A 26,610-nucleotide genomic window follows, 5' to 3' on the forward strand; every position below is an offset into this window, starting at 1 on the left:
CCAAAACCCATCCAAATCAGATTAACTATATACAACACATCCTAAAAGTGTCTACACAAAATGATGAAAATCTGAAATCTGTAGAGAGAGAGAGAGAGAGAGAGAGAGAGAGAGAGGGGGTAAAGGCTTTGGTTCTTCTTTTCCCTTGGCCTTGTAATTCAGTCAGATATTGAAGAATGCAAACTTCTCTCAAACTCGCATCTTTTGCAATAACTACATATTATCTTCTTCTTCTTCTTCTTCTTCCATTAGTTGGCTGCTCATTTCATGAAGATGTCAACCAACACAGCAGTCACAAGAACATACAAGAAAACATTCACAAGGTATAGTGTTTTTAAATCGGTTTTGCCTTTTTTCTTCCGTCTTTTTGGATGAACTTCTTCTTATTCTCCTTCTCGGATTGTTGTGTTTGCAGCTGAGTCCACGAATGACGTTTAACGTTACAGTTCACGGCCTCCTCGCATGGTTTTCAATTGGCTTTTTGATGCCTCTTGGAATACTTGTAATTAGAATGTCTGTTAGAGAGGAACGTGGGACAACAAGAGCCAAAGTTCTCTTCTACCTCCATGTTATTTTGCAGGCAAGCTCTTCTTAATTTCTTCTCATCTTTCTTTCTTCCAATTCGGGCGCTGTTTTCCGAAAATTATCTAATTAGAAGTAAGAACACTGATTATCCAATTACCATTCATTAACTGGATTAATTATGATCAATGAGTTAAAACATCAGTAATCTTTCAAGTTTTGATCTTTAAACATCAGTAATCTTTCAAGTTTTGATCTTTCTTCTCAGTAATCATGATAAGCCACTTTAACTTTAATCATGCTGTCCACTGTTTCTTTTTTTGTTTATAAACCTATCTGCACCACCTTTTTAATTACCTTAAAGTTTAAAAAATACAGAAACCATATTTGTCAATAATCCTATATGATTACTTGAACAGCAAGAATACATAGCAAGTTTCTCTCTTTCTGCTTAAACTCATGAATTTGTCTCCTCCAACTCAGTAAGATCCTACACTAATCAATCTTTCTATACTTATTTTGATTAACTTTACAAACTAAACTCACCATAATCATTCTTATCATCACTGTCTGCTACGTACTCCATATACTGGCATAATTGCTCTGTCGACGTAATAATTTAGGCATGTTAAATACAACTGTTATTGTATATGGTGGCTTCTGATTGAACTTCGATGTATACACAGATGCTGTCAGTGCTTGTTGCCACAGCTGGAGCTGTGTTGTCCCTAAGAAACTTTGAGAACTCATTCAACAACCACCACCAGAGATTAGGTCTTGCACTTTATGGTTCGATATGGATACAAACCCTAATAGGATTTTTCAGGCCACATAGGTAATAGTTAAGTAAGGGACAGTTCGGTCCACGTCTATTAAAAATAGACGAAAACAACTCTAAAAGTTGTGAATTCTTACACTATTGGTCAGCCCTTCCTTCAGTCTAACCGTCAAGTTAATCTTTGTTGTCTAAACAGAAGGAGGAGCTAACAGTGTAACGATTCGTAACTCTAAAAAGTTGATTTTGTCAAATTTTTTAAAGCCACACACCAAACTATTAGACTGTTGATCCCGTCGTTAACTAGTGTCAGATTTGAATGAGAGTTTTTGTTTCTTATAGGGGAAAGAAAGAAAGGAGTTTTTGGTACTTGGCACATTGGATGCTTGGGACAGTGATATCCTTGTTTGGGATAATCAACATCTACACTGGATTAGAAGCCTACCATAAGAGAACACAGGGAAGCTCAGGACTTTGGACTATTCTTTTCACAGCTGAGGTCTCCTTCATTGCTGCCTGTTATCTCTTCCAAGACAAAAAAGATTACATACAAAAGCAAGGAGTGATTTTGAGCAATCTTGAACAGCCAATCACAATCAGGCAACAAGATGAAGAAACTGCTCAAAGGCAGCAGCAAATTCAAAGGGACTTGTTGCCAGATCAGCAGCCACGTGGCAAAGTCAATGCACTCAAGAACTTGTTTGACTGAACTACAACATGGGTTTTGTTTATCTCTTTTGCTTTTGTTTGTGAGTGCTCATTTGTTTCTATTTTTTATTTTTTATTTTATTTTATTTTTATGCTTTGTGCAACTGTGGGTGATTTTTAGCAGGAGGACAGTGATGGAGTGCATGCATTAAAAAGTGGATGATGGAGAGGGCACTCAGAATGTCATATACATATTAATTTGTATACATATTATTTATGGACACCAATAAGAAGGAAATTCTGAGGTGTGTTTCAATTGCTGTACATTATTGATGTATCATCGTGTGTAAAGTTGAATATTTAACCATAAAACGACACAAATACATAAGAACACAAAAATGTATAACGGTTCAATTGAAGTTGGACTACTTCCACACTAGTGTAGTTTTATTTTTAATATGATAATCGGGTTACAAAAATTTAAACATTAACTAAGGGTGTTCATAGTTCACACAATCACCAATACTACAAAGGAAAATATTGCTCTTTAACAAACAAATTGATTGACAAGAAGATAAACGTCTGACATTGTAACGAATTCGTAAATTAATGTATATTATTGTAATGTTTAAAATATGAGATATGAGATTTTTATATGATTCAAAAGTTGAGGTGGTAAAATGTAATTTATCTTTAGCAATTTTAAATATTAATTAAGGGTGTTTTGGTAAATTAAAAATTTCTAGTTATCCTATTCCGTGTGCGCCCATCCAAACACCCAGATATCCCCATTCTTCTCCCTTCGCCCTTTTGACCCGCTGTAGAACTCTGCAGACTCTAGTGATCAATGGCTGACCACCACCATGATCATCATGACCATGACCATGACCACCATCATGATCATGATCATGGTCATAGCCATGGGAGTTCAGCAGCACCAAATTCATTTGTGGGCCCAGATGGGAAGGTGTACCATAGCCACGATGGGCTGGCACCACACTCACACGAACCCATATACTCCCCCGGGTACTTCAGCAGAAGAGCTCCACCTCTCCTCTCCAGGAATTTCAATGAAAGGGCTTTCACCATTGGCATTGGTGGACCTGTTGGTACTGGGTAAGCTGAGTCATTTTTGCCTTTTATTTATATTTTTTAATTTTTTGAATTATTGAAAAAAAAAATCACATTCATCAGTTGCATCATAGCTTAAAAGACTAGAATTTATGTAAAGATTGACACTTTATTTTACTGTAATTCTGCTTTCGGGGTTTGAGTGTACGGTTGTGATTTCCGCACTCCTTTTTCGCCTTTTGCGCTCCAATTGAATAAATCAAAGGAAAATCAAGCGAGAGAGTGAAGGGAGTGCAGTAGGTGCAAATGGGAGTGCGGAAATCACTCTCAGTTAGTGGGGGAGTGATACAATTTATAAATATGTTTCGTGCAATTTTCATCAATTCAGCAATGTGGGTTTGTATCGGTTTCCCCAGATTCTCCCTGGAAATTGTTTAGTTGCTTGGACAGTGTAGCACCCACCAGCAATATCAAATTATCCTCATTTTGCAGCATGGCAATTTATAAATTTGTTTGAATGACTTCGGATTCGTGATTTGGAATTCATGCCTGGATTAGTTTTCTTAGCTGTGATTCTTGTGAATACTAATTTGCTAGAACAAATCGTCCCGTTCAATGATAGTTGATGAAATGCTGCTTCATGTCATACAGGAAGACTGCTTTGATGTTGGCTCTGTGTAGACTTTTGCGTGACAAGTACAGTCTTGCTGCTGTAAGTAGGAACAATTTCGAATATTTAAGCTTTTGTGTCTTTACCTTGCTGCAAAATCGTATTGTAGCTTTGGGTAGTAATTGTTAATGTCTGCGAAGACCTTTAACGCTGGTGCTTCAAGTTGATTGAGGAAAGGTTAAATATAATAAGCGTAACAATTGCAGGTGACAAATGATATATTCACAAAAGAGGATGGTGAGTTCTTGGTGAAGAATGGAGCACTTCCGGAAGAAAGAATACGTGCTGTGGAAACTGGAGGCTGCCCACATGCTGCAATTCGCGAAGACATCAGTATTAACCTTGGCCCTCTTGAGGAGCTTTCAAACTTGTACAAGACCGACATACTGCTTTGTGAATCTGGCGGAGGTATTTTCCAAAAGCAATTGTAGAAGACTATTGCAAATGATTTGATCATTTCAGTTTGATTATTGCAATTGACTGATGGTCGTGGTGTAATTGCTCTCATAAGTGTGAAATTAAATGACTTTATGGAGCCATTTGGAGTTTGATGCTAATTTGGGAGAATGTTGCAAAAACTTATTTCGGATGGAAATGCTTATTGTAAAGTTTGCAGAAATGGAGGAGCTTTGTATGTGAATGATGACTAGTGGCTGAATTGAGGTTTTCTACGTTTTTTTTTCTGAAACGCTATACAATTGAATTTGTGTGGATGCAGATAATTTAGCCGCAAACTTCAGCCGGGAGCTGGCTGACTATATCATTTACATAATCGATGTATCTGGTGGTGATAAAATTCCACGAAAAGGTGGCCCCGGCATCACTCAAGCTGACCTCCTGGTATGCGTTTTTTGATATTCATTGCTGTTGTTCTGAATACCATATCTGTCTAGTATCTGCTATCAATTGTGTTGACTAAATTTTGATTAAATGATAAGGGATTGATGTATGAATGACTTAATAACATTGGATTGCAGGTGATAAACAAGACTGACCTTGCACCAGCAGTTGGAGCTGATTTAGCAGTGATGGAGCGTGATGCGCTGCGAATGCGAGATGGAGGGCCGTTTGTCTTTGCTCAGGTTGGTTGGTCGTACCATCAAACTGGTTCACTAGCGTTTGTAAACATGTTAAAACTTGGAGATGCACAAATGCACTAATTTGCTCGTTAACATGAAATTTGCTCAACATGAAATCAAAAACCTGTGTTTGCTCAGTTTCGGAAATCACATAATCTGTGATTACTACATATCCTCGACACTATTATCCCTGTCAATGTTTCGTTGTGCCAGGAGGGTGGTTCTCGAATGATTTGTTGTTATAGGAACGATATTGAATTTTTATGTTCATGATTTACATGCTTGAGAACCGTGTATGTGCAGGTGAAGCACGGGAAAGGAGTAGAGGAAATCGTGAACCACATATTACAGGCTTGGGAAGTAGCAACAGGGAAGAAGCGCCACTGAATCCGTCATCTATGAAGTTTGGTACCTTGTTTCGTCGGTCCCCTCTACATTGAAGCCTCGATGAATAAATGTGACTTCAATTTTCTGTCTCTTTTATTGCACGTACGTGGATGTTTGTCACTTCGTTGCTTCCATCGTTCCAGTCCCAGTTATAAATGGAGTAAGAAGGCTCCTTTGCTTCAATGTACCTCAGTTGAGTTGTATGTCTTCAAAGATCAAGGCAGTCACTTTATTGAGCTACACATGTCTATCAGGGGTGATTTTCGGACTAATCGGATCAAAATACAGGGTTTCAATACCAATCCAAAAATTTCGAATCAAACTTTGTTTCTACTTGTTTTTGTGAAAGCAGTTAATCTTCTGGGCAAGTAAGATGCGAAAATTGACTAAAACATTGGCACACAACAAACTATTTTTATGATTTATAAACTACACATTGTCTATTTTATGTAACTTAACCATTGAATACAATTTATACCTAGCTCTAATTAATTAAGCTTGAACTTGACAAATGCAGGAGCAAGGATCAAACATTAGCATCGAGATGACACAGTTATTTAAACTCGACTTAATTGTATATTAGAGTGACGAGTAATGCACCATTTTCAGTATCCACTAGGTCCTTGCCTTTGCATATTAGAGTGGCAAATATGCAACAAAGATTAAGGATGAGACAAATAGGTAAGAGATATTACTCTCTTTACGTGTTGAATGAGTTCTAGAATATTGATTTCGGGTTTTTTAAATGGGTGTAAAAATAAATTTATATATTAAAGTGGGTTTATGAGGGTAATTTAGGTAGTAAAGTTGGGTTTAAAGTGATATTAATAGTTTGATTAAAAGTAATATAGATTTAGAGAGTAAGTTGGGTATAGAAAAAAGTTCCATGGGCTCGAATAAAATTTCCTAGAAAACATCTAGTTTTGTAAATTGCAGCAAATAGTTCTGTGAAAAAAAAAATAGTGATAAATTATAAGAATGGGCCTGAATGGGCCGGGCCACAATGTGGCGGTGGAGTCCATTACCAATTTACCACCCGCCCGACTGAAGAAGCGAAATTCCGCGAATCCGATAAAATTAAATTCGAACAGAGGAAGAAGAAACCAGAAATCTCCAGTTACCAACCAACAATTTCAATCCTGAAATTGCCCAAAAATGGCAGCGGAGGACGAGGAGCCAAAGAAGAGAAGGGTGGTGGTGGAATCCCTCGGATGGCTGACGGAGTCCTCAATTATGCCGAAGAAGCACCGCGCCATCGCCGGCGTCGGAGCCTCCTCAATCATGGAGCTCAAGGCCCAACTCTATCAATCCCAAGAAGAATCCAAGAAGTCCAAAGAACTCGGCGGCTCCGACGTCGAGTTCCATCGCGCCAAGAAGAGAATCACCGCACACGACGCTTTCTCCGCCAAGAACTCCGGCGTCGACGCCCGGGCCCACAAGTACGTCTCTTTCTTTCTTTTTTTTCCCAATTTTTTTTTCTGGGTTTAATTTCAATTTACTTAATTATCAGCTGTTTTGTTGTATTAGTGTAATTTATGGGTTGGGGTTCCTTTTGGTAATCTAGGGTTCTTGTTGTTATCTGATTATAAATTTAGGGTTTTTGGGTTCTTTTTAGTGAGAAGATGAGATTTTTGAGCTCTGTGTTTTGGACGTTTCAACTTCTGTTCAATACCTCTAGGCTTTAATTTGGGGTTCTGCTGAAATCAAACCAATTATGTTTTTTTGCTGGTTTAAATTCAGGGACAAGCTTGAGCTGAAAGCAGTTCATGATGGATCGGCGAGCTATGCAGCCTTGGAAAGGAAGGCTGCATTGTACGATAAGCTAGCAAGGGGTGAGCTATCAGATGAAGAAGATAAAGAAAAGTATTGTGTGGATTTTTTCGGCAAGAGAGTTGAGCAGGACGAACCGCAGCAGACTCAGCACCGTGATTCACCTGCGGTAGTATCTCCGGAGAATCAAGATGGCGAGATCAACGCTTCTACGCTGTTTTGCACGAAACCTTTGGGGCTTGGGCGAGCGGATGCGACAGTGGACAATGATATTCACAAGCGTTTTGTGAGGTAAAATTTTCAACTTATTTCTGTGTTAAGTTATAAGTATATATGCCGTACAGACAGTGTAGTTAGAGTTAACTAAACATAATCAAATAATGAAAAAGCTTTTGACACTTGAGTGAACCTTTGTTATTGTTATACTGTTATTTTTTCAGTGTTACCATATTCTGTATAATTCTGGATACTTAACGTTTAGCCACAGTCATTTGGTGTTGCCGCTGTTCCTCTTCTAAGCTTCTAAGGTGAAGTAGTTGAGCTGAGACTCATATTTGGGCGGGGGGTTGGTGGTAGAACTCGAATCTAACTGCTATGAATGAGTTGCTTAAGCTCGTTGAACCGTTCTTGATTTGCATTCCTGTTTTTTTAATTTTCGTTTGCTCTATATAGGACTGCTGATCTATTCTGTTAAATTTCATCTGATTTCATAAGTCCTGTACAATGTCTTGAGTGCCGGAAATGAGCTGAATAATGTATAAAAAGAATATAAGAGTGTAGTTTTAGAACTACGCTTTCGACACAAAAACTAGGAATCTATTTCATCAATAAATGAAAAAATGGTTTGGATTAGGGTTCCTCTTATTCTCTTCTTTCGTATTATTTGTTTGTTTATAGTTTCTCCATTTACATGGGATGTTTCTTATTGCTTGAATCTAGTCCTTCATCGTCCTGGCCACCGCGTATTGCTTGATTGAAATCTCCATGCTCCTGGCAACAGACATCTCATGATTTCTGGTCTTGTGTTCCTTTTCTTCAGGGAAGTACACGAAGAAGCAAATCAAGCAAGAGAGAAGGCATCTGAGCTCAAACTGCGTAGGGAAGAGCAAGCAGCTGCTCGTCGGGAGAAGTTAAAACAGGCTTATATACGGAAACAGTTAGAGAGATTTAAAACAGCATCATGTAATAAGGAACAGACAGAATAAACAGCAGGAGGCGATGATGACCACAATAGCCATCTCGAATCCTGCTGCTCGCTTCAGGGTTCATTTTCGAAGGAAAGTAACATGTTAAGCCGATTGACGCCAACCAAGTGGCTCCGTTAGTAGTTTCTCCATGGAGGCACAGAACAAGAGCATTTGACATGTATTCCTTGCTTGAGCAATCAAAAAACTGTAATTATTAGTCTTTTTCCTTCATAAATTTGTACCTTGATGTAATTATGTACTCTTCTATCAATGCTTTCCCCTTTTTGGCCTTGCAAGTACCCTTTCGAAAGGAAGAAATCAATTTGTCCAGTTAAATGGAAGACCATGTAAGGAGAAAGCCGCCACCACTATCGCGTAGCTATCCGATATTAAATTTTCAAATATCTCATTGTGTGACTAAGTCGAATCCTAGTTAAAATATTGTCGTATAAAAAGAATTACAAAGGATATTCCCTAGTTTTGACTTTTGAATGTAGACTAAACATGAAAATTGGATTAAAAAGAACTATATATACAAAAGAAAATTACAAAATAGAAGATAATTGTTGCAGAATGTCAGAAGTGGGATTTGAACCCACGCCCTCTTTCGAAGACCAGAACTTGAGTCTGGCGCCTTAGACCACTCGGCCATCCTGACTTATTGTTAAGCTATTTTGTATCTCTTTATTTTACATAAAATGTATTTCATTTAAAACAACCGAAAAATAATAAAAAGAAAGATGACGACTCTGCTGGGGATCGAACCCAGAATCTCTGGTTTCGTAGACCAGCGCCTTATCCATTGGGCCACAGAGTCACTTGTTGATGTTTGTGGTTTGTCTTACTCTCTTATCTTAGTCTGTTATCACTTCGTGTGAATAAATTCGTCAACACAATCCATTCTACTATGTTTTTGTTATACCTTTGTACTACTTGACCTTTAAATAGCTTTAAAATTATTGTAAATTGCGTATTTCTTAATACTTTTATTGAAGAATAACCTAATCGTCAAAAAATTATTGTGAATCACGTATTTCTTAATAGAAATACTTTCATTGAAGAATAATCTAATCATCAAAAAATATTGCATATCACGTATTTCTTAATACTTTCATTGAAGAATAGCTTAATCGTCCATTCATATTATAATACGTGAAAACAAACACAAACATGATGCGACCAACACATGTTATAATGCGTGAACAAAACAAACATCGAATGATAGTGTTCTAACAATCTCTCCAATTTCGTACAACCTACTAATCAGATTTAAAAAAAAAATAATGTTATTTGAACTACATTTATTCCATAAAACAAAGAAAGTAATTAAATGTAAGTAACTAAGAAAAGATAAAACCATGTAAACCACATTTACTTACTAATCACCTCCCTAATATAGTGAGAGTGATCCAAACAAGTACCAGTCCATTGCATGCACGAAAAACATAACATTTGCTCTACGTGTCACATGCACTTTTATACAAGTGACACATCGAAAGTTCAAAACCTATGCCTCGTCGCCACCTTCACCGCCACCACCGTCTCGTCCTCCTCCGCCTCCTCCCTCACACTAAACGACAAAGACTCCCTCCTTATCAAGAACCTCCCCGTCGGCGGAACCCACAGGTTCAGCAGCCCGTGGGGTCTACCCGACGGCCTCCACACCTGCACCGTCATGCACTGTATCGGATTATCCGCCGGCTCCCGTGCGTCCCCGCCCTTCAAAACGTCGCACAGCAGCACCCGCGCACTCCCCACCGGCTTCTCCCTCACGAGCCCGTGCGCGTAGATGTCCACGTTCAGCGCTGCCAGCACGTCGTTCTCCAGCAAGTCTTCCCGGAACTTCACTTTGACGACCTCGTTCGACGTGGGGTTGGTCCCGCCGTGCTCGTCCACGCTCGTCCTGGCCACGTGGTAGTCCTTCTCCACGTACACCACCGTACGCCCTCACTTGCGTCACGTGCTTCACGTTCTTCAGGTCCTGCGCCGAGATTATCAGAACTTCTATTTCTCGGAACTTCGTCGTCGCCGCCGGCACCGCTCGCCGATATTTCGGCACCTTACTCATTTCTGTTCTGAATTTCCAACCAAGTTGAGAGAGAAAGAGAGAGTGAGTGGAGAGACTGCTCTTGCAATTAATTTGTAGTTACATTGGCGTTATTTTTAATAAATATTTGACACATGTTAAAACAAAATTATCCGTTTAATAAACGCCAAAGGATGTACATTGAAATCAAAGTGGTATAGGATCATTCGGAATTTGAAAAATATACATGTGAAGGTCAAAGATCCTTTGAATGTTTGGTACGAGTTATTTTTATGCCTATCAAATGTTTAATAGGCATAACGTATTGGGTTGATAATGCTCGACAAAAATTCTCTCAATATTACTCATTAGATTGCTCAGCATTTTGTTGAAATTTATTGATATGTGCGCAACATCGCTTAGGTTGACAACAACAAGCAAACTAAGTGTTCGACAAATACCTGAGTGAATAAACTAAATTTTTTTTTTGCACGCTTCCCGATCTGAATCCGTCACTGCTTGACACACGATGAGAGCATTTGTGTTTGTGCTAAAAAAGTATTTAGTATCTTTAACAATATTCTAAACCAATCACGCACGGTTACAAAAATGCGTAACTTGTTTCTTTGGATCAGTTAAGTTTCTCCACTCTCCATTATGTGGGTCTCAAATTTGAAAGGTCCAACTTCTAGTGTGGGCTTTAATTTTGAAAGGCCCAATTTGTAGAGCAATCCAATGACCTCAATATTCAATCATTCGTGGACAGCACATTGCCCTCAAACCTGGAAAGCTCACATGTATGCCACTAAAAATGATTCAAATATTCCAAGTAATTGCCTGGAAAGAGATTATATTCTCCTAACCTTGCAATTTTAAACACAGGCCACACCACTCCCAAATTATTTTGTTTGCGGTTAAAGTAACATAATTTGACAGGTGTCGGGCTCCCATTTGCTCAGCTCCTTAATCCCCTACCTATAAAACCCACTTAAGCTTCCTCATTTTCCTCAAACCAAAAGCATTAGCACACTTCTTCCACTTGTGACTTGAGAATTAGTGTTCAGAAGAAGAAGAAAATATGGAGGGGTGCAAAATGGCCATGGTTTTCACCATCTGCATGATTGTTCTTGTGAGCTTCGCGTCGCTTGGAGCTGCTGAAGATGTTGGTGTTCCTGCACCTGCACCGATGGAGAGCACCGCGGCTGCTCTAGGTGTTCCTGCTGCTGCACTAGGAGCCATGGCTTCTTTGCTGGCCTTCTTCTTTTAAACTTGTTCATTTAAGTTCCTCATCATGTTTTTTTTCTTGCTTAACTTCTTTTGGAAGTGATGTTCAATTTCTTTATGGTTAATATAATTTGATTTCAAGAAATCAAGAAAATTGTTCATAATTAAGTTTCAGTTCTTTCATATATATATATATATATATATATATATATTATACCGATTTAATAAAAAATAAAAAAAAGAGTAATGCAAAAGGAATATAGGCAAAGCAACATAGTAATCTGGATTCCGGAATGACACTGAGTGAGTGAAAGATCACCGTTGCTTGATGGAACCGAAAAGATCCTCATACGAACGCTTAGGGGCATCAGGCCGCGAAACTATCTCCACAACCTTGTAAGACGCTTCAGGATTCAGTAATGCCTCGACAGCCACTTCTGCAACCAGGTCTCTAGAGATGCTGCCTTCTGAAAGAGTGTCCTATCAAGAGAGATCATAGACAACAATAAGTTAAAGCAACTCGGGTTTTCGTACTTAACAAGATTAAATGGGGAGAGTTCTCAAAGTGTGAAGAAAATTGTGTTACCTCTGGCTCCATTACAAGATTTCCGGTTGGAGGGTCGTTTCTCAACCCACCGGGCCTTATAATCGTGTAGTTTATACCAGACTTCCTGATATAATTCTCTGCCTGAAGCTTTGCTATTAAGGTGAGCCCAAAAACATTGAGGAAGATGTAAGCTGGGTTGAGAATCTGCCCCATTGCTGCTCCATTGACCAAGATGGAACTCACAAGAATAAACCGGTTCACACCAAGTTTACGGCATGCTTCAACGAGGTTGACTGTGCCAAAATTATCAACCTGCACTAAAATCAACCGTTTTCAGACATCAAAACATGTTCGAATAACGAATGTTCTTTCAATTACAACCTGGACTAAAATTATCTTATTTCAGATAGCAGAACACGGAGCTAGCCGCTTTCTAGGGTGCATATACAGAACCATCAAATATTTAGTGCCATTAGAGTTGCATTATGCAATGAAGCCAAGAAAAAGTATGAATTCGTTTCCCACTCGATGTTCGAATAATGAATGTTCTTTACATTACTAGCTAAAGGCTAAAACTCAGAATTTTAAAGGCATGAATTTGAAGCATCACTCATTTGCTATAGTAAAACTGAAACAAGAAACTACTTAAAGATTGAACTTAATCAAACACCAATCGAAAATCAACGGTGGACTACATAAAGATAGAAGTAGTATTAAGATTACAGAAAGATGGACTACTGATCAACGCCGATACCATCCCCAACTCAATCACTTGCACAGTCTAGCAGGCGTAGGGTTTTATACAAAAGGCCTCGATGCAATTAGCTGAACCACTCGTTATATAGTCTATTTTTCGTTTGCCAGGTTTCTGATGTGGGAAGTTTACATTTTTTCAACAAGTTGCTTCACAAAGTAAAAGAAATAGGTGTTAATTGCACAGATAAAAGAATCAAAGTGACCTTCCATGGAGCAAACACATCCCATCCGTAGCTGAATCCAGTGGCACAAATCACAGCTTCTGAATCATCACTTATCACTTCTGCTAACTTAGCAGAACCATCTGTCACATCTGCCTTCACCTGCATACAATCACAAGAAATCGTTTCATCGAAAACCCAAAAAATATAAACATTCCCCAAAACAAAACAAAAAACCCAATTGAGTTTCCAGCATGAATCAATACCAGCACTTGAAATTCTGAAGAAACTCACAATTTGAAGAGCTGGGTTGGCTGAGGGAAGGCTAACTTTCGCTTTCTCCAAGTTCCGAACTCCGGCTTTAACTGAGAAACCCTTGGCCAGCAGCTGCTCAACAATTCTTTTACCAGTATTTCCAGTGGCACCAGCCACAAATATTTTCTTCTTCCCAATCACATTGGTCTCAGTTGAACTTGTCTCAGTAACTTCCTCTGTAATTTCACCCCCTTCCATCTAAACCAGAGATTAACATGTTAATAGTTAAAAACAAACATTAATGGCGTTGGAGAGAGAGAGAGAGAGAGAGACCTGAGTGGACTTTAGGATGGGAAAGGACCTGGTGTTGGAGGAGAAAGAAACCAGAGAGAAGGGTTTGATGGTGGTGGTGGAAAGAGGAGGGAGGAGGTGGTGAGTGCAGAGACGGTGAGGAGGGTTTCTGAGAATGAGAGGCAGAGGAGCTGCCATTTGCTTTATCTTGCTCCCTTGAAACTTCTACTTATTTCTTGTCCTCCAAGTCCAACCAACAGCGAGACGCTGTCCTGTCTTGGCTTCCCAGTTGCCGTGTGGGACTGTGGATGGGCAGCTTCCACGTCACTGTTTTTTATGAGAATTTTAACGAAAAATTACATTTTTACATTAAAAATTAATCATAATACTATTCATTTTACCCTTTATTTTATCATTATCGTTACAATTCAAAGTTTCAAACCATTTTCATTAATTTTTCTTTTTTCTAGGGCCCATTTCCTCCCTTTATTGGGGTTTTTCTTTTGCCTTCTTATTGGAGAGATTTTTTACTGTGACGGAAACACGGGATGGTACACCATGTGCCACTATACAAATTGTGGGATATGTGTGTTAAAAATTTAATAACTTGAAAAATAAAAATTTTCACTACTTATATAAAAACACATGGTGTACCACTCGTGTTCCGATCATAATAAAAAATTTCTCTTCTTATTGAGTCGGCTATGGAACGCACGTCCGTTCTTTTTTTAGGTATGTTTATAAAGATGATTTGAATTTAAGTTGTGCAAGTTAAGGATTTAAGTTGAGGATGTCCTTAACTTCATCCTATTTCTATTTCTAGGGTGTTGTTCAACGATCGAAATCCTTTAGTTGTAAGATTTTCATTCAAGCATTACCGATGTAAAAAATCGGATAAATCAACATTTTTTTGGCCATTCAATTATTCGTAATTTCATTTCAATTTTATCTTACGAACTATGGTTTTTATGCTCGTTTAAGAGGACCTAACATTTTCAGATTTGGATGATTTTTTTTGCAAGGATGACTTTGAATGAGGTGCTAAAATATAGACGGTTCTGATCATTGAAGATATTACGGGATAGCCTTAAGAAATATAAGGACATGAGTAATAGGGTCATCATAACATATCTGCATTAATTTTGATCAAGCATGCTATCTGCAATCTCTGAATCAGAAGGCCTCTAAACTAAAACTTTTGTGGAACCAAACTGATCAGAGGTCACCGGTGAGCGATTGAACTAAAAAGTTCGCCACATGAACGCTTGGGGGCGTCGGGCCGCGAAACTATTTCTACAACCTTGTAAGATGCTTCAGGGCGGACTAGTGCCGCAACTGCTACTTCTGCAACCTGATCTCTTGAGATTATGCCTTGATGAAGAGTGTCCTATACCAAGAGAGAGCGGAGATAGAACATAGAATTTGAAGCAATAACTAAGGTTTTCGTACGGAAACAAGACTAAATGAGAAAGAACATAAAGGCTGATGAAAATTGTGTTAACATACCGCTGACTCCATCACAAGATTTCCAGTTGGAGGCTCGTCTCTCAACCCGCCAGGCCTGATTATCGTATAGTTTATGCCCGACTCCCTAACATATTGTTCCGCGCGAAGCTTTGATATCAAGGCGAATCCAAAAACATTAAGATAGATGTAAGCTGGATTGAGAATCTGGCCCATTGCTGCTCCATTGACTAAAATGGAACTCACAAGGATAAACCTAGTCACACCAAGTTTCCGGCATGCCTCTACAAGGTTGATTGTGCCCAAATTATCAACCTGCAGTAAATTTACCTCTTTCAGAACGCCGGTTAATGTTATGCGTTCATAAATCAGTGGAAAACCAATTATGTGCAACGTAAAGATTTTGCTTCATAAGCAAAATGGACATAAAGGTCGACTGCATAAATAGAGAATCGAAGTGACCTTCCATGGAGCATACAAATTCCATCCAGGGCGACATCCCGTGGCACAAATCACAGCTTCTGAATCATGGCTTATCGCATCTGCTAGCTTCGCAGAACCCTCTGTCACGTCTGCTTTCACCTACAAACAAAAATGCAAGTCATTCTTTCATCCAAAACCCCAGACATTAAGCAATCCCAAAAACAGCAAAGACCCAACTGAGTTTCTAGCATGAGGCCTGCACTTGAAATATTTGAAGAAACTCACGATTTCAAGAGCTGGGTTGTCTTGGGGGAGGCTAGTTTTTGCTTTGTCCAGGTCTCGAACTCCAGCTTTAACCCGAAAACCTTTAGCCAGTAGCTGCTCAACGATTCTTCTCCCGGTACTTCCAGTAGCACCTGCCACAAAAATCTTCTTTTTCCCGATGGCACTCCACTTGATTTCATTCCCCTCAGTAAGTTCATCTGTAGAATCAATCCCTTCCATCTGAAAACCAAGTTATGAAAAACATCGATTGCATGGTCTTCACAGAGAGAGAGAGAGAGAGAGAGAGAGAGAGAGAGAGAGAGAGAAAGAGAGGACCTTGGTGGAATTAAGGATGGGAAGAGACTTGAAGTTGTGGAGAGAGTGGGAAATTGCAGAGATGAGTTTGGTGGTGGTTTGCATTACGGAAAGAGAGTGGTGGCGATCGGGGCTGGGGGAGGAGCGAATGGAGCAGGTGAGACGACGGCGAGGAGGGTTTTTGTGAAAGAGAGGAGGCGGAGTAGGGTTCCTACAGCAGAATTCTTGTCCTCCAAGTCTAACACGCACGCCGTCTTGGCATGCCATTACGCCCTGCCTGGCTGCCTCTGTAACTTCCCCTACATTTTTTCTTCTTTCTTTGGCTTATATTACAACTTAACAAGCATCACAAAACCTTCAAACTTCTACTTTCCTTTCTTTTTGAAGGTTTTTTTTCCCTTTTTTTTCTTTCATCGCCATATTAACTAAAATTTTTATAAGACAATATTCTAAGTTAATTTGATTTTTGAGGAGTGAAGTTTGAACTTGGGTGCTAAAGGGCGGAAAAATTTTACTGGCCAACTATCACAACTCACATTTGTCAGTAAATTAATTGCTTGGATGAGATGATTCGTTTGATGTTATTTATATTGTTTAACAATTGGACTTAAATAGTACATGTTCACTGTCGCCGTAGCATTCTGTGCTATTATACAACGTCATATGATTGAAAGCTGACAAGGATCATTAGCGTGTAAAGCCATGTCAGCTGATATACCCGTGTCATGTAAGTTTTTAGAATTTATAGTGTTTTTCAATGCTCGTCGCACTAATGTAGCCATCGCCCTCACTTGTTTAGTATCCTATCAGGTCATGAATATTATGCAATAAATTTTCCACCATCCATAAAAATAGATTATGCAAAGGAAAGCAGATTACATTAATGAAAAGCTACTTCTTAATTCAAGGTCTAAGAACCACAGACAAGAAGATACACGAGGCCAACACACCGAAAGTAAAATCAGTATTCCCCTCCATAGATGCGTGACGGATCCAATCTGTTGCCAAATTTTGCTCTCCCTGGAATTCAAGACTTGGAAGTGAAGGAAATCCATCTCAGCAACATACATACCTAGCATTACATATTGCAGGTGATCCTTTGCCAACTCATGATATTATGAACACTGTTCCACCATCTACCATCACTATGTTTCTCTTTCGAAGTTCCTGAACATTATCGAGTTCGTGAGTTATTATTTATCCTTCATGCGCAAAGATACTAGCTCGAAAAATAATAAAGGGAAGAACTAAAAAGTCAATGATTTTAGCACAGAGATTGCAAGATGCCCGTACAGTATGTCTTCCGTGAATTTAATGAAAATTTACCTCTAATAGGAAGGTTATCTCTGTACTTGAGTAAGGAACACTTGCTCCGTCATTGACAGCATTCTCTAAGGCCTCAACAGATATGCTGTCCGAGCGCTGTACTGTACGTACTTGATTTAAAACATCAGTAAGTGCTTTTAACCTGCAGGTGCAGAAGGAATAAAGAAATTGAATTGGCATTAGAAACAAACGACTCAGATGTGAATTAAACAAAATAAAAAACAGAAGAGCAGCATGGGTTGGTGCTACTATGCAGAACCTTTCCGAAGAATTATCAGCAGCAGCAGATTCAGTGTGAGGGTCGACATCCATGGGTTCAGTTGTTGAACTAACACAGGCAAATCAAGAGAAAACAAGTTAAATGAATGTTGTGAATTTGACAGCACAGATAACATCAATTTGTGGATACAGGCAATTTCTGGAAAGTAAACTTACCCTTCATTCCCAGTACCATTGCCAGACCCATTATCTTGACCTGCGGGATGGTTAGCTCTGCCGTTCCTCTCCAATTCTCGCTCTCTTTCTTGCTCGCGCTCCTCCATGTCAGTCAGCTCTTTGTGATAAATTGCAAAATTTAAAACTTTGAGAGCAGCGTCAACATCAGACTTTGAAACCTGTTAAGGTAGCTTTATCATTACTTTTGAGTTTGATGAACGTTACAATTGACAGTCACAGAACACATAACCTGATGAAGAAACCATAGTTTTGATTCCACAGATAAATGAAAGAGCAGAATGAACTTGTCCCGTTTGGTCTTTATTAATCATTGAAGTTGACAAGGTACCTTTCTGCTCAACTTTAATTTTGCATGAGCAGTTGAGAGACGAATTATGGTTTCTAATGTTCTGGCGGTAATTGGAAGTGTTCCTCCAGTCTGAATAACAAAATTGATATCAGATTGTAGTCAGAAAGTCATTGCATTGACCATGCCTAAATATACAATGATGACAAATGCTGACCTTTGCATTTGAACTGGCATTTCTGAGTTCTGCATACGCGGTTGCAATTTGTTCAGAGGCCTGTGGAAAAAAAATCGTTATTAGCTGTCAGACAGATTCATAATGCACTGACCAGGTCAGGAAGACAAGTTCATAAACTAAATGAAAAGGCTCTCCACAAGAAAGAGATTATATGGCAGATTGCACAAGTAAGATTCTAAGATAAGCAACCCAAATGACGTGACCGAGGGAAAACATACGTATATTATTGAGTAAATAAATCACCAAATAAAGAACCAGTACCTCATCAGTCAGATCAGGCTCAATCCTATTCTTTGCATAATGAATATACTTTTTAAGAAACTTGATTGTGAGCGTATCACGCTTTCGACCCCTATCGGTTTTTTTCCCATGTAGCATTCGGTTATACTTAACAAACACAGATGAGTCATTATCAGTTTCATCTTCTCTTCCAAATGCCGAGCTCCCATCAAGCATTGCCTCACCTACACTTATAAGTTAGTGAAACTTATATTGTACTTCTCAAAGATCATAAAACATAAACAGGAGATTTCTGCTTTAGTACCTCCAGTTGCAGAACGATACCGATGCATGCGCAACACATGCTCTGAGACATGACGATCAATGTCAGGATCCATTTGATCCAATACGATAAACAGTAAATCAAAACGAGAGAGCAAAGAGTCTGGAAGTCCAATATTCTTTGTTGGTGTCAATGAGCGATCATACTGCATGATTCATAAAAAACCAGCATTAAAAAAATTAGACTAAACTAGTTAAATAAATAAAATGCGACAGTCAGAACAACAAATTGCAAATATGTTATCAAACGGTTGATGACCATTAGCTGTGTCACTTACAGAACCATATATGGGATTTGCAGCAGCCACCACACTGCACCGTGCATTGAGGGATGCATGGATACCAGCTTTGGCAATAGTTACAGTCTGCTGCTCCATAACTTCATGTATGGCAACACGATCTTGATCATTCATTTTGTCAAATTCATCAATACAGACAACACCACGATCAGCAAGAACCATCGCACCAGCTTCTAGCCTTCTCTCCCCTGATAACAGAGAGATTAGTATCTTCCTGGTAATAACATCATATAATGCAAAAGTTGAACCACAAGAGATGGAATATGTTATTACCTGTCTCTTGATCCGAAGTAACAGCAGCTGTCAAACCAACACCAGAAGAACCCCGGCCTGTAGTTGATATTGCCAATGGAGCAATGTTCATAATTGCTCTTAGAAGTTGAGATTTGGCAACAGAAGGATCACCAACCATCATCATGTTAATGTCACTAAAAGAAAAGAAAGACATTGTTTGATCAAGATTCAATTTTATGCTAAAGGAACACTAAGGCAGGGCCTTAGAAAAGAAGGGACCAGATAGACAAGCACAATTAGGACAGTAAAATCAAACGGAAAGTTTTGAATCATAACTTACCCTCGTAAGTGAGTACCATTCTTTAAGTTCTTTTCCATTCCACCAAGCATTAGCAATATTACTGCTTTCTTTATCCATGAATGTCCATAAATAGAGGGTGCAATTGAATTCCCAAGCAGGTCAAATGTATCACTTCTTTCTGCTATCTTTTTTATGTTCTTTATGTCATCAGGACTGTAAATTGGTGCATTTGCTTCTTTGTTGAGCAGCGAAACGTTGTTCGCTATGAGAACAGTCCTATACAAACAAGGCCATTAAGTCTAAGTATAAAACTAGAATACATTATTGTTTAGATAAACAAGATAAGAACTTTTGCAGTCCTCGTGGTTGAAGCTACCTGAATACTCCATTCACGCTTCCCTTGCTTTTACCAGGAAGAGCTTTGTAAATCCCTACAATCGCCACACGGTCTCCTGGTTTGCATGAATCAACGAGGTCATCCTCAACTATAACATCCACTGTCCGCGGAAGCTGACCAGGGGCAGAGTTCTCAGGAACTTCTTGCATAGACAGAGTTTGATGATCTTTGTATTTGCATAGTCCATACTCAGTCACCAATAAATTACCATTTTCATCCTGTGGCAATATATTTTCATAAAGAGTCCCTTCTCCAACGATAAAATAAGATACAATTAAAGCGAAAAACTTGAGATTACCCTAGTAGGATAAACTGCTCCTGTAGGCAAACCCATATTGGATGTAATGTCTCGGTATTCTCGAGAGGTGAAGTTTCCGGTACTAGGGCAGAAGTGAACACTCTTAACAACTTTTGGCCTCACAAGAGAACCTACAAATGAGTTAGTTACCAGGTTAGACTCACCCATAGCCAACATTCCCAACAAAAACATATTGATATATTTCATTAGCTGAACTGAAAACTAAGCAAAGGAAGAATCTTAGGGTTTATGGTTTTCTAGTCTAAATCAACACCACTAACCTCAAATTTCCAATAAAATTGTTTCTTTTATTTATGTTTTTCCTCAAATTTTAATCCAGAATTGTCATTTCCGAGACGTAAATCGAGCATGAAACGAAAGCAAAAGTAGAAGGCAGGGGGGGAAGAAGGTACATTTGGTGACAATGCCCTGGACGCAAACCATGGAACCAATGTACTCGGAGAGCAGATCTCTCGGCGTGACACGGCGCGAGACGAAAGCCCCTTCAAACCCCACCAGAAGTTGTTCTCCTTGCTTCAGGTACCTGGGGTCAATCCTGTTGGCGATTTCAGTGGCCGCATCGTTGAAGGATTGCATATAATCACTTGGATTTCTCAGAATCCTGTAAATTGAAAAACCGAGGGCAAAATTAAACTAGGATTCTTCTGAAATATTTGGCGATAGTAGAAGTTGAGCAAAGCTAGCTAGTGAGGAGTTTGGTTGGTGAGAAAAGTGAATGAACCTGGAACCGATTTCGCCGTAGGAGTGGAGATCGGAGATGTCGACGATGAGGCGGCGGCGGTTGTGGTTGAGGATGGCCTTGATTTCGTCCATGTATATCTGCGCAATACTTTAACTAGTTAGAGAGAGAAAGCAAGAGAGTTGGAGAGAGAGAGAGAGAGAGAGAGAGAGAGAGAGAGGAAGAGGAGGAGTAGGAGGACATACGCCATCTTCCAAGAAAGCAAGGAGCTCTCGGCGGTGATTTGCCCTAACTTCTTCGCTGATGTCCATTTCGCTTCAAGCTCGTGTTCTGCAGAGAAGAGAAGAGAAGATCGGCGACGACGGCGATTGAGAGTTTGAGATGGTGAGCGACTGCTCAGTGCTATCGAATCCCCTTTTTTCAGTCTAGGGCTATTTATTTTGGCGGGAAAATGATGGAGCTTTCCCCTTCCTTTGGCGCCAATATCATCGTCCTAAGCCACGCTGTCGCTTTCCTTTTTCTTTTTTTTTTCGATAGAACTGTCGATTTTTATTCTTCTTCTTCAAAAATATTTTTATTTTTATTTTTACCTGACTAATAATTATAGTAATTATATTTCTCTTTCGATGCACAACGGAGGAAGAGTTTCCTCGTTCTCGTGCGCATGATTCGGGTAGATTGCGTAATAATAATAATATATCTTCATATAAAAACTGTATTGCATTTCATTGTTAATCAAGACGCTAGACGCTAGTGGGACAGCATGCTGGGGTCTAGCGTCTAGACGGCTAGGCGGAGCTAAGCATATTTAAATAAATCTATTATATTTCATGTATATAATTATTTGTTTATATTTAAAATATATATAATTTCATCATAAATTATTGATATATATATATATATTATGAAGTATTGAAACATAATGAAAACATAGGAACAAGCATATAATGTGTGTTCATTTAAGTACAAGTCCCTAATAATTTATTGTAAAAAATAAAATCCAAAATGAAAGTTATATATTTTTTGTCTAAATGAGTTGCAACTTATGCGGGTGCCTAGATGGTCTAGGTAGGCGCTTCAGCAGTTTTATGCACTCTTTCTTAATTTTCAAACACGTAGGCATTAATCGGGATGGTAGCCTACCGCCTAGGCAGAAATTTTTAGACTAGTGCTATTAATATGCCGGAATCAAGGAATGAAAAAGATTATTCAAAAGCTTCGAATTCTAGAAGTTCATGATACGTACCGCTAAAGCCCAATATTATGAGTGAAATAGGCTCGCATGCCCATCAAATATACATTAATCGAGGCGATGACCAGCCGTTTAACTTTTAGGCGGAATCTAGACGGCGGCAAGTGGAATTTTTTAGAACAATACTGTTAATATGACGGGAATCAAGGAATGAAAAAGATTATTCAAAAGTTTCAAGTTCTAGAAGATCATGATACCGCAAAAGCCCAATATTATGAGTAAAATAGGCTCGTCTGCCCATCCAATAGCGACAAACATATCAAAATATCAACTCGTTATCGACCATCAACATAGCATTCATATTATTAATACCATCAATATTCTGATTACATAGATACCGATTTACTTGTGGGTAGAAGTCCATGTGACAAGCAACCAACCCAAATTTCTCGAACTCAAAATTGTCCTCAACCAACTTGAAGGTTTTGTTACACACAAGCTGCTAATACAAAATATGCAAAGAGAGGCAAATCCACGCATAAGTCTTCATGATATGGTAACGGGAGGACAATTTGACTTTCAAATTTGGATGCGCAGGGGAGAGCGCACTGCTCTAACAAATTGAGCGAAACTTGGCTACACCCACGCGTATGCATCTCCTCTATCTATATTAGCCACACTTCATACTAACCATCAGATAATTTGAAGAAAGTAAAAAAACATAACATTCTAGTTTCCTCACGGAACCAGGCATCTAAATACGACTTGCGTCCAAAAATAATAAAAAAGAACATTTCTGAATCATTACAAAACTACAAATGGACTCAAATGTAAGCGGATGAAGCTTGCCTCCGAAATAAATTATGATCTCCTCTAAGCATCGTTGATGTACTACAAAACTTGAACGCAAGTCGGATGATCAGGGCTTGAACGCAGAGAAGGCCACGACAGAGTTATGTCCACCAAATCCAAATGAATTCGATATGGCTGAAAAAACACGCGAAAGTTTATTTGAACGGTATTTGAGCAATTGGAAATGTAAAAGCACTGGGAGTTTCAAGGTTTGGCCTTCTTACCAACATTCACTTCATGCTGCTGCTTTACATTGGGAACAGTGTCAAACTCCACTGAAGGCTCTGGGTTCTGTTTCATGAAAGACATGCCACACATCGGAAACCATTACTATAATGTTTCAAATACGAGAAATCAAACTAACGCTATGCTGGAGAAACCAAGTCCAAAATCATAGCAACAATAACATACAAATTGGTTTATGGAAGGATGCAGCCATCCAGTTGTTATGGCTTTAATGACAGCAATAGCTTCCAAACCCCCAGAAGCACCAAGACAGTGGCCTATCATAGACTGAGACAAAGTAAAGGCAAGAAATAAGAAGTCAGGAAAGAAACATCATATGAATTATAAAGAGACAGAGGATCAGAGAATAGAGATTGCCTTAGTTGCGTTGATCTTGATATCTTTAGTGTTCGTGAACACCTTCTTTATAGCATTTATCTCGGCAAGGTCACCAGCAAGGGTAGAAGTTGCATGCGCATTGATGTAGTTAACCTGATAAAGTGAGGGTGTTCACTAAATGATGATGAGGAACAATCACTATAAGTCTATAACACAAGAACGGTTTACGGAAAAGAGAGAGTACCTCCTCAGGTGATACACCAGCATCTTCAAGGCATCTCTGTATGCATGTAGATACACCAAGCCCATCAGCTCTTGGATCAGTCATATGATAAGCATCACAGTTAATACCACCTCCCAAGTACTCGGCAATAATTGTAGCACCTCGTTTTGTTGCATGTTCCAAGCTCTCCATTACCTGTCAAAACAAATACCCTTCTTATGTTATGATTAAAATCATAAGACAAAAACTGGGTCAACTGCAGTGTATACATTCAACACTTCAGTCATCGTGAATTCATGATTAGCTGAGATAGAATTTTGTAGCGTTCTGTCTACTAAAAATTAGATTATATGACCATTTTGTTTCAAAATTAAAATCAACGCAGGCTTACCAATACTCCAGCACCTTCACCCATAACAAAGCCATCTCTATCTCTGTCCCATGGCCTGGAAGCCGTTTTTGGATCATCATTTCTCTGAGACAAGGCCCTGCAAGCAACAAACCCTCCCACCCCAACAGGAATTATGGCAGCTTCAGTTCCGCCAGCAATCATCAAATCAGCTTCACCCCGACGAATGTGATTTGCAGCAGCATAGAAGCAATAATTTGAAGTAGCACAAGCAGTCGAAATGGAATAATTGGGTCCCATAAAACCCAGATCAATAGCAAGCAAGGCAGACCCCATGTTTGTAATAGCATAAGGAATGAAAAAGGGGGTAATTTTCCTGTGACCTTTCTCTATCAGTGCATGAACACCATCAGAAAAGACAGTAAGACCACCCATTCCAGATCCAACAAGCACCCCAGTCCGCGATTTATCAAGCTGTAAGTGAAGCAAAACCAACCATTTTAGACACTCATTTACACTAATCAGAACACAGAAAAACAAATCCTAACACAACCAAACCAAATTATACACTCCGCACATGTTAACAATTCTTCCATGCACGTCCCAAAATAAGCAAACGATGAAATCCCAGATCCATAGTTTCTAACAGAACCCATTACTCTTACACACAAATCTGCATCAAATCAATCTCAGAAATAACCAAATTGTTCAAATCGGCAAATTAGCACATTCTGTTAAAAACCCATCAAGCTAACGAGCATAATTAAACAATTGCTTTCAAATCAAAGGAAGCAATGACCTAGGAGCACTTATCGGTACACATTATACCGAAAACCCATCAAGCTAATGAGCATAATTGAACAATTAAACACATGCACATCAAAAAAAGCAATGACCTTGGAGCGCTTACCTATCTAAGAAAGAACCAAATCAGCAAATTAACACATTTTGCAAAACCCCATTAAGCTAATTAATATACAGAAACCATTAAACACATGCAAATGAAAGAAAGCAATGACCTTTGAGCGCTGATCGGCGCCAAGATCAGCATCCTCGAGAGCTTTCTTCCCAGCAACAATCGAGTACCGAAGGCAATCGTCGAGCCGTCGATCGTTCTTCCCATCAATGTACCCCTCCGATGAGAACCCGCGGATCTGGCCCCCGAACCGGGTCGGAAACTTGGACGCATCAAACCGGTCAATTGGACCCACACCGCTCTCTCCGGCGAGGAGCTTGTCGTAGTAAGTATTGACGTCGTTGCCGAAGACGGAGACGAGACCCATTCCGGTGATGACAACCCGCTTCTTCGGGTCCATCTCGCGCTTAGGGGCGGACACGGCGGAGGAGGCGGATATGAATGAGATTCGCCTGGAGGAGCTGGCTGTTCTGGTAGTGACATTGGGGAAATGGGGGGTCCGTTTCCGAATCTGGTCGAGCGGAGCGGGCCGGAGAGTGGAGGATTGGAGGGACTGCATGGCGATGAGAGACAAAGTGAGTGATGAGAGAGAGAGAGTGGGTGGCGACGCCAACGATGTGAGTTACTTGAAGAAGGAGAATTTTGGTTTGGTTCAACTTTTGAGCTGCTCTCTATTGTCCAGTGTGATGCCACGTCACTGTGCGTAAGAGATGAAGAGCTGCAGCTTCAAGCCTTCAACAACTGAGATTTTCTTTCTATTTTATTTTTTTCATGTATTTCCTAGTCAAACTTCAACAGATATCTTGACACTTTTGTACCTGGCATCCTCACATTGCCAACAGGATCCTCTCCTGATCATTTTGGTGAGGATTTGAAAATCCGTGAATTGTGTTCTTTAATTGTATATCGTACGATTAGTTTTTATCAAGTATTATTTGTGTTTAATTTTAAATTAAACTATTTAAATAATTTCTGACAGCACAATGTACGATAAACAGACATGATTGACGAATTCCTAGGATCCTCACGTCGAGGATCCGGGTTCATTGTCACATATTTTTTTCATTTGTGAATAAAATATCTTAATCGAATAAATTCAATAATCGGAACATCAAGAATTTGAAGATTATTCTGATAAAAATAAAATCATTCAATTGAGGATCGTTTAATCAGTCAAATGTATCAAACATATTTAGTTCATCATAAATATGTAAAAAAGAAGGCATACATACAAAGTTCTTCAAGAAAATTGGTATTTTATGAAATTATATTAGAAGACTGTTTTATTTCTTGGATATTATTTTTAGTTTTTCATAACAGGGATATTGTTTTAAAATTAAGTCAATCTGACTTCTAAACCTAAGTATCACTATTAATTAATAAAACATTTATTGTCAACCAAAATCTTATAAAATTACCAGTTTAATCATTTAATTAAAATAGAACATAAATAAGAAATATGAGGTATAAATGTAATTTCACACAATCAAATCTTGTTTTTTTTTAAAAAAACCTCACCTATAAACCTAACATATCTCTAATTTATAAAATAATAATAATAATAATATCGTTTGTTTAAAAAA

At 38.9% G+C, this 26,610-nt stretch overlaps 6 protein-coding genes and 2 non-coding genes across 8 annotated transcripts; 2 read left to right on the plus strand and 6 right to left on the minus strand.

Moving 5' to 3' along the window:
* Nucleotides 1-101: 101 nt before the first annotated feature.
* Nucleotides 102-8,405, plus strand: LOC125476451. The gene is made up of 13 exons (XM_048582626.1): nucleotides 102-323; nucleotides 416-580; nucleotides 1,209-1,357; nucleotides 1,640-2,005; nucleotides 2,864-3,061; nucleotides 3,668-3,728; nucleotides 3,893-4,094; nucleotides 4,405-4,526; nucleotides 4,664-4,772; nucleotides 5,069-5,173; nucleotides 6,306-6,591; nucleotides 6,893-7,213; nucleotides 7,962-8,405. Exons 1-13 carry the CDS (start codon nucleotides 177-179, stop codon nucleotides 8,125-8,127), a joined length of 2,397 nt encoding a protein of 798 aa, XP_048438583.1. The 5' UTR covers nucleotides 102-176; the 3' UTR covers nucleotides 8,128-8,405.
* LOC125476325 (urease accessory protein G-like) lies at nucleotides 2,769-5,392 on the plus strand. Its single transcript, XM_048582203.1, has 6 exons — nucleotides 2,769-3,061; nucleotides 3,668-3,728; nucleotides 3,893-4,094; nucleotides 4,405-4,526; nucleotides 4,664-4,768; nucleotides 5,069-5,392. The coding sequence occupies exons 1-6, from the start codon at nucleotides 2,793-2,795 to the stop codon at nucleotides 5,150-5,152; spliced, it is 843 nt and encodes a 280-aa protein (XP_048438160.1). The 5' UTR covers nucleotides 2,769-2,792; the 3' UTR covers nucleotides 5,153-5,392.
* Nucleotides 8,406-8,683: 278 nt separating the features above from the next.
* On the minus strand, nucleotides 8,684-8,767 carry TRNAL-CAA. Its single transcript has one exon. It is a non-coding gene; the product is annotated as a tRNA-Leu (tRNA).
* Nucleotides 8,768-8,853: 86 nt separating this feature from the next.
* On the minus strand, nucleotides 8,854-8,926 carry TRNAR-ACG. Its single transcript has one exon. It is a non-coding gene; the product is annotated as a tRNA-Arg (tRNA).
* A 2,623-nt stretch (nucleotides 8,927-11,549) lies between these two features.
* Nucleotides 11,550-13,582, minus strand: LOC125476326 (uncharacterized protein At2g34460, chloroplastic). The gene is made up of 5 exons (XM_048582204.1): nucleotides 13,412-13,582; nucleotides 13,118-13,336; nucleotides 12,866-12,985; nucleotides 11,946-12,218; nucleotides 11,550-11,839 (listed from the first exon to the last, which is right to left on the minus strand). Exons 1-5 carry the CDS (start codon nucleotides 13,565-13,567, stop codon nucleotides 11,675-11,677), a joined length of 933 nt encoding a protein of 310 aa, XP_048438161.1. The 5' UTR covers nucleotides 13,568-13,582; the 3' UTR covers nucleotides 11,550-11,674.
* A 907-nt stretch (nucleotides 13,583-14,489) lies between these two features.
* On the minus strand, nucleotides 14,490-15,760 carry LOC125476327 (uncharacterized protein At2g34460, chloroplastic-like). The gene is made up of 4 exons (XM_048582205.1): nucleotides 15,542-15,760; nucleotides 15,296-15,415; nucleotides 14,876-15,148; nucleotides 14,490-14,756 (listed from the first exon to the last, which is right to left on the minus strand). The coding sequence occupies exons 1-4, from the start codon at nucleotides 15,758-15,760 to the stop codon at nucleotides 14,592-14,594; spliced, it is 777 nt and encodes a 258-aa protein (XP_048438162.1). The 3' UTR covers nucleotides 14,490-14,591.
* An 883-nt stretch (nucleotides 15,761-16,643) lies between these two features.
* On the minus strand, nucleotides 16,644-21,382 carry LOC125476328 (DNA replication licensing factor MCM3-like). The gene is made up of 16 exons (XM_048582206.1): nucleotides 21,177-21,382; nucleotides 20,974-21,071; nucleotides 20,645-20,853; nucleotides 20,232-20,362; nucleotides 19,913-20,151; nucleotides 19,576-19,812; nucleotides 19,275-19,429; nucleotides 18,981-19,189; nucleotides 18,686-18,848; nucleotides 18,403-18,605; nucleotides 18,121-18,180; nucleotides 17,946-18,035; nucleotides 17,597-17,775; nucleotides 17,421-17,489; nucleotides 17,162-17,303; nucleotides 16,644-17,002 (listed from the first exon to the last, which is right to left on the minus strand). The coding sequence occupies exons 1-16, from the start codon at nucleotides 21,240-21,242 to the stop codon at nucleotides 16,943-16,945; spliced, it is 2,310 nt and encodes a 769-aa protein (XP_048438163.1). The 5' UTR covers nucleotides 21,243-21,382; the 3' UTR covers nucleotides 16,644-16,942.
* A 1,081-nt stretch (nucleotides 21,383-22,463) lies between these two features.
* Nucleotides 22,464-25,591, minus strand: LOC125476329 (3-oxoacyl-[acyl-carrier-protein] synthase I, chloroplastic-like). Its single transcript, XM_048582207.1, has 7 exons — nucleotides 25,131-25,591; nucleotides 24,154-24,585; nucleotides 23,784-23,957; nucleotides 23,579-23,692; nucleotides 23,387-23,488; nucleotides 23,200-23,266; nucleotides 22,464-23,110 (listed from the first exon to the last, which is right to left on the minus strand). Exons 1-7 carry the CDS (start codon nucleotides 25,584-25,586, stop codon nucleotides 23,043-23,045), a joined length of 1,413 nt encoding a protein of 470 aa, XP_048438164.1. The 5' UTR covers nucleotides 25,587-25,591; the 3' UTR covers nucleotides 22,464-23,042.
* Between the last annotated feature and the right edge of the window lie 1,019 nt (nucleotides 25,592-26,610).

The sequence above is a fragment of a genome, unplaced genomic scaffold (assembly GCF_019419815.1).
Source record: "Pyrus x bretschneideri cultivar Hongxiangsu unplaced genomic scaffold, Pyrus_bretschneideri_v1 Contig19, whole genome shotgun sequence".
Classification (NCBI taxonomy): Eukaryota; Viridiplantae; Streptophyta; class Magnoliopsida; order Rosales; family Rosaceae; genus Pyrus; species Pyrus x bretschneideri.

Bases quoted from the DNA above. Each gene is read 5' to 3' on its own strand.
- LOC125476451 (XM_048582626.1), top strand. From the start codon at position 177: ATGCAAACTTCTCTCAAACTCGCATCTTTTGCAATAACTACATATTAT. The intron at 1,358-1,639 runs GTAATAGTTAAG...TGTTTCTTATAG, and splicing joins GGATTTTTCAGGCCACATAG to GGGAAAGAAAGAAAGGAGTT. The intron at 2,006-2,863 runs AACTACAACATG...TCATGGTCATAG, and splicing joins CTCAAGAACTTGTTTGACTG to CCATGGGAGTTCAGCAGCAC.
- LOC125476325 (XM_048582203.1), top strand. From the start codon at position 2,793: ATGGCTGACCACCACCATGATCATCATGACCATGACCATGACCACCAT. The intron at 4,527-4,663 runs GTATGCGTTTTT...ATTGGATTGCAG, and splicing joins TCACTCAAGCTGACCTCCTG to GTGATAAACAAGACTGACCT. The intron at 4,769-5,068 runs GTTGGTTGGTCG...GTGTATGTGCAG, and splicing joins GGCCGTTTGTCTTTGCTCAG to GTGAAGCACGGGAAAGGAGT.
- LOC125476326 (XM_048582204.1), bottom strand. From the start codon at position 13,567: ATGGCAGCTCCTCTGCCTCTCATTCTCAGAAACCCTCCTCACCGTCTC. The intron at 13,337-13,411 runs GTCTCTCTCTCT...TCTCTGGTTTAG, and splicing joins CCATCCTAAAGTCCACTCAG to ATGGAAGGGGGTGAAATTAC. The intron at 12,219-12,865 runs GTCACTTTGATT...ATTTTAGTGCAG, and splicing joins ATGTGTTTGCTCCATGGAAG to GTTGATAATTTTGGCACAGT.
- LOC125476327 (XM_048582205.1), bottom strand. From the start codon at position 15,760: ATGGAAGGGATTGATTCTACAGATGAACTTACTGAGGGGAATGAAATC. The intron at 15,416-15,541 runs GTGAGTTTCTTC...TTTTGTTTGTAG, and splicing joins ACAACCCAGCTCTTGAAATC to GTGAAAGCAGACGTGACAGA. The intron at 14,757-14,875 runs GTATGTTAACAC...CTCTTGGTATAG, and splicing joins ATCTTGTGATGGAGTCAGCG to GACACTCTTCATCAAGGCAT.
- LOC125476328 (XM_048582206.1), bottom strand. From the start codon at position 21,242: ATGGACATCAGCGAAGAAGTTAGGGCAAATCACCGCCGAGAGCTCCTT. The intron at 21,072-21,176 runs GTATGTCCTCCT...AGTATTGCGCAG, and splicing joins TTGCTTTCTTGGAAGATGGC to ATATACATGGACGAAATCAA. The intron at 20,363-20,644 runs GTACCTTCTTCC...ACTCATTTGTAG, and splicing joins CCAGGGCATTGTCACCAAAT to GTTCTCTTGTGAGGCCAAAA.
- LOC125476329 (XM_048582207.1), bottom strand. From the start codon at position 25,586: ATGCAGTCCCTCCAATCCTCCACTCTCCGGCCCGCTCCGCTCGACCAG. The intron at 23,958-24,153 runs GTAAGCCTGCGT...TTGTTTTGACAG, and splicing joins GTGAAGGTGCTGGAGTATTG to GTAATGGAGAGCTTGGAACA. The intron at 23,489-23,578 runs GCAATCTCTATT...ACTTTGTCTCAG, and splicing joins TCAAGATCAACGCAACTAAG to TCTATGATAGGCCACTGTCT.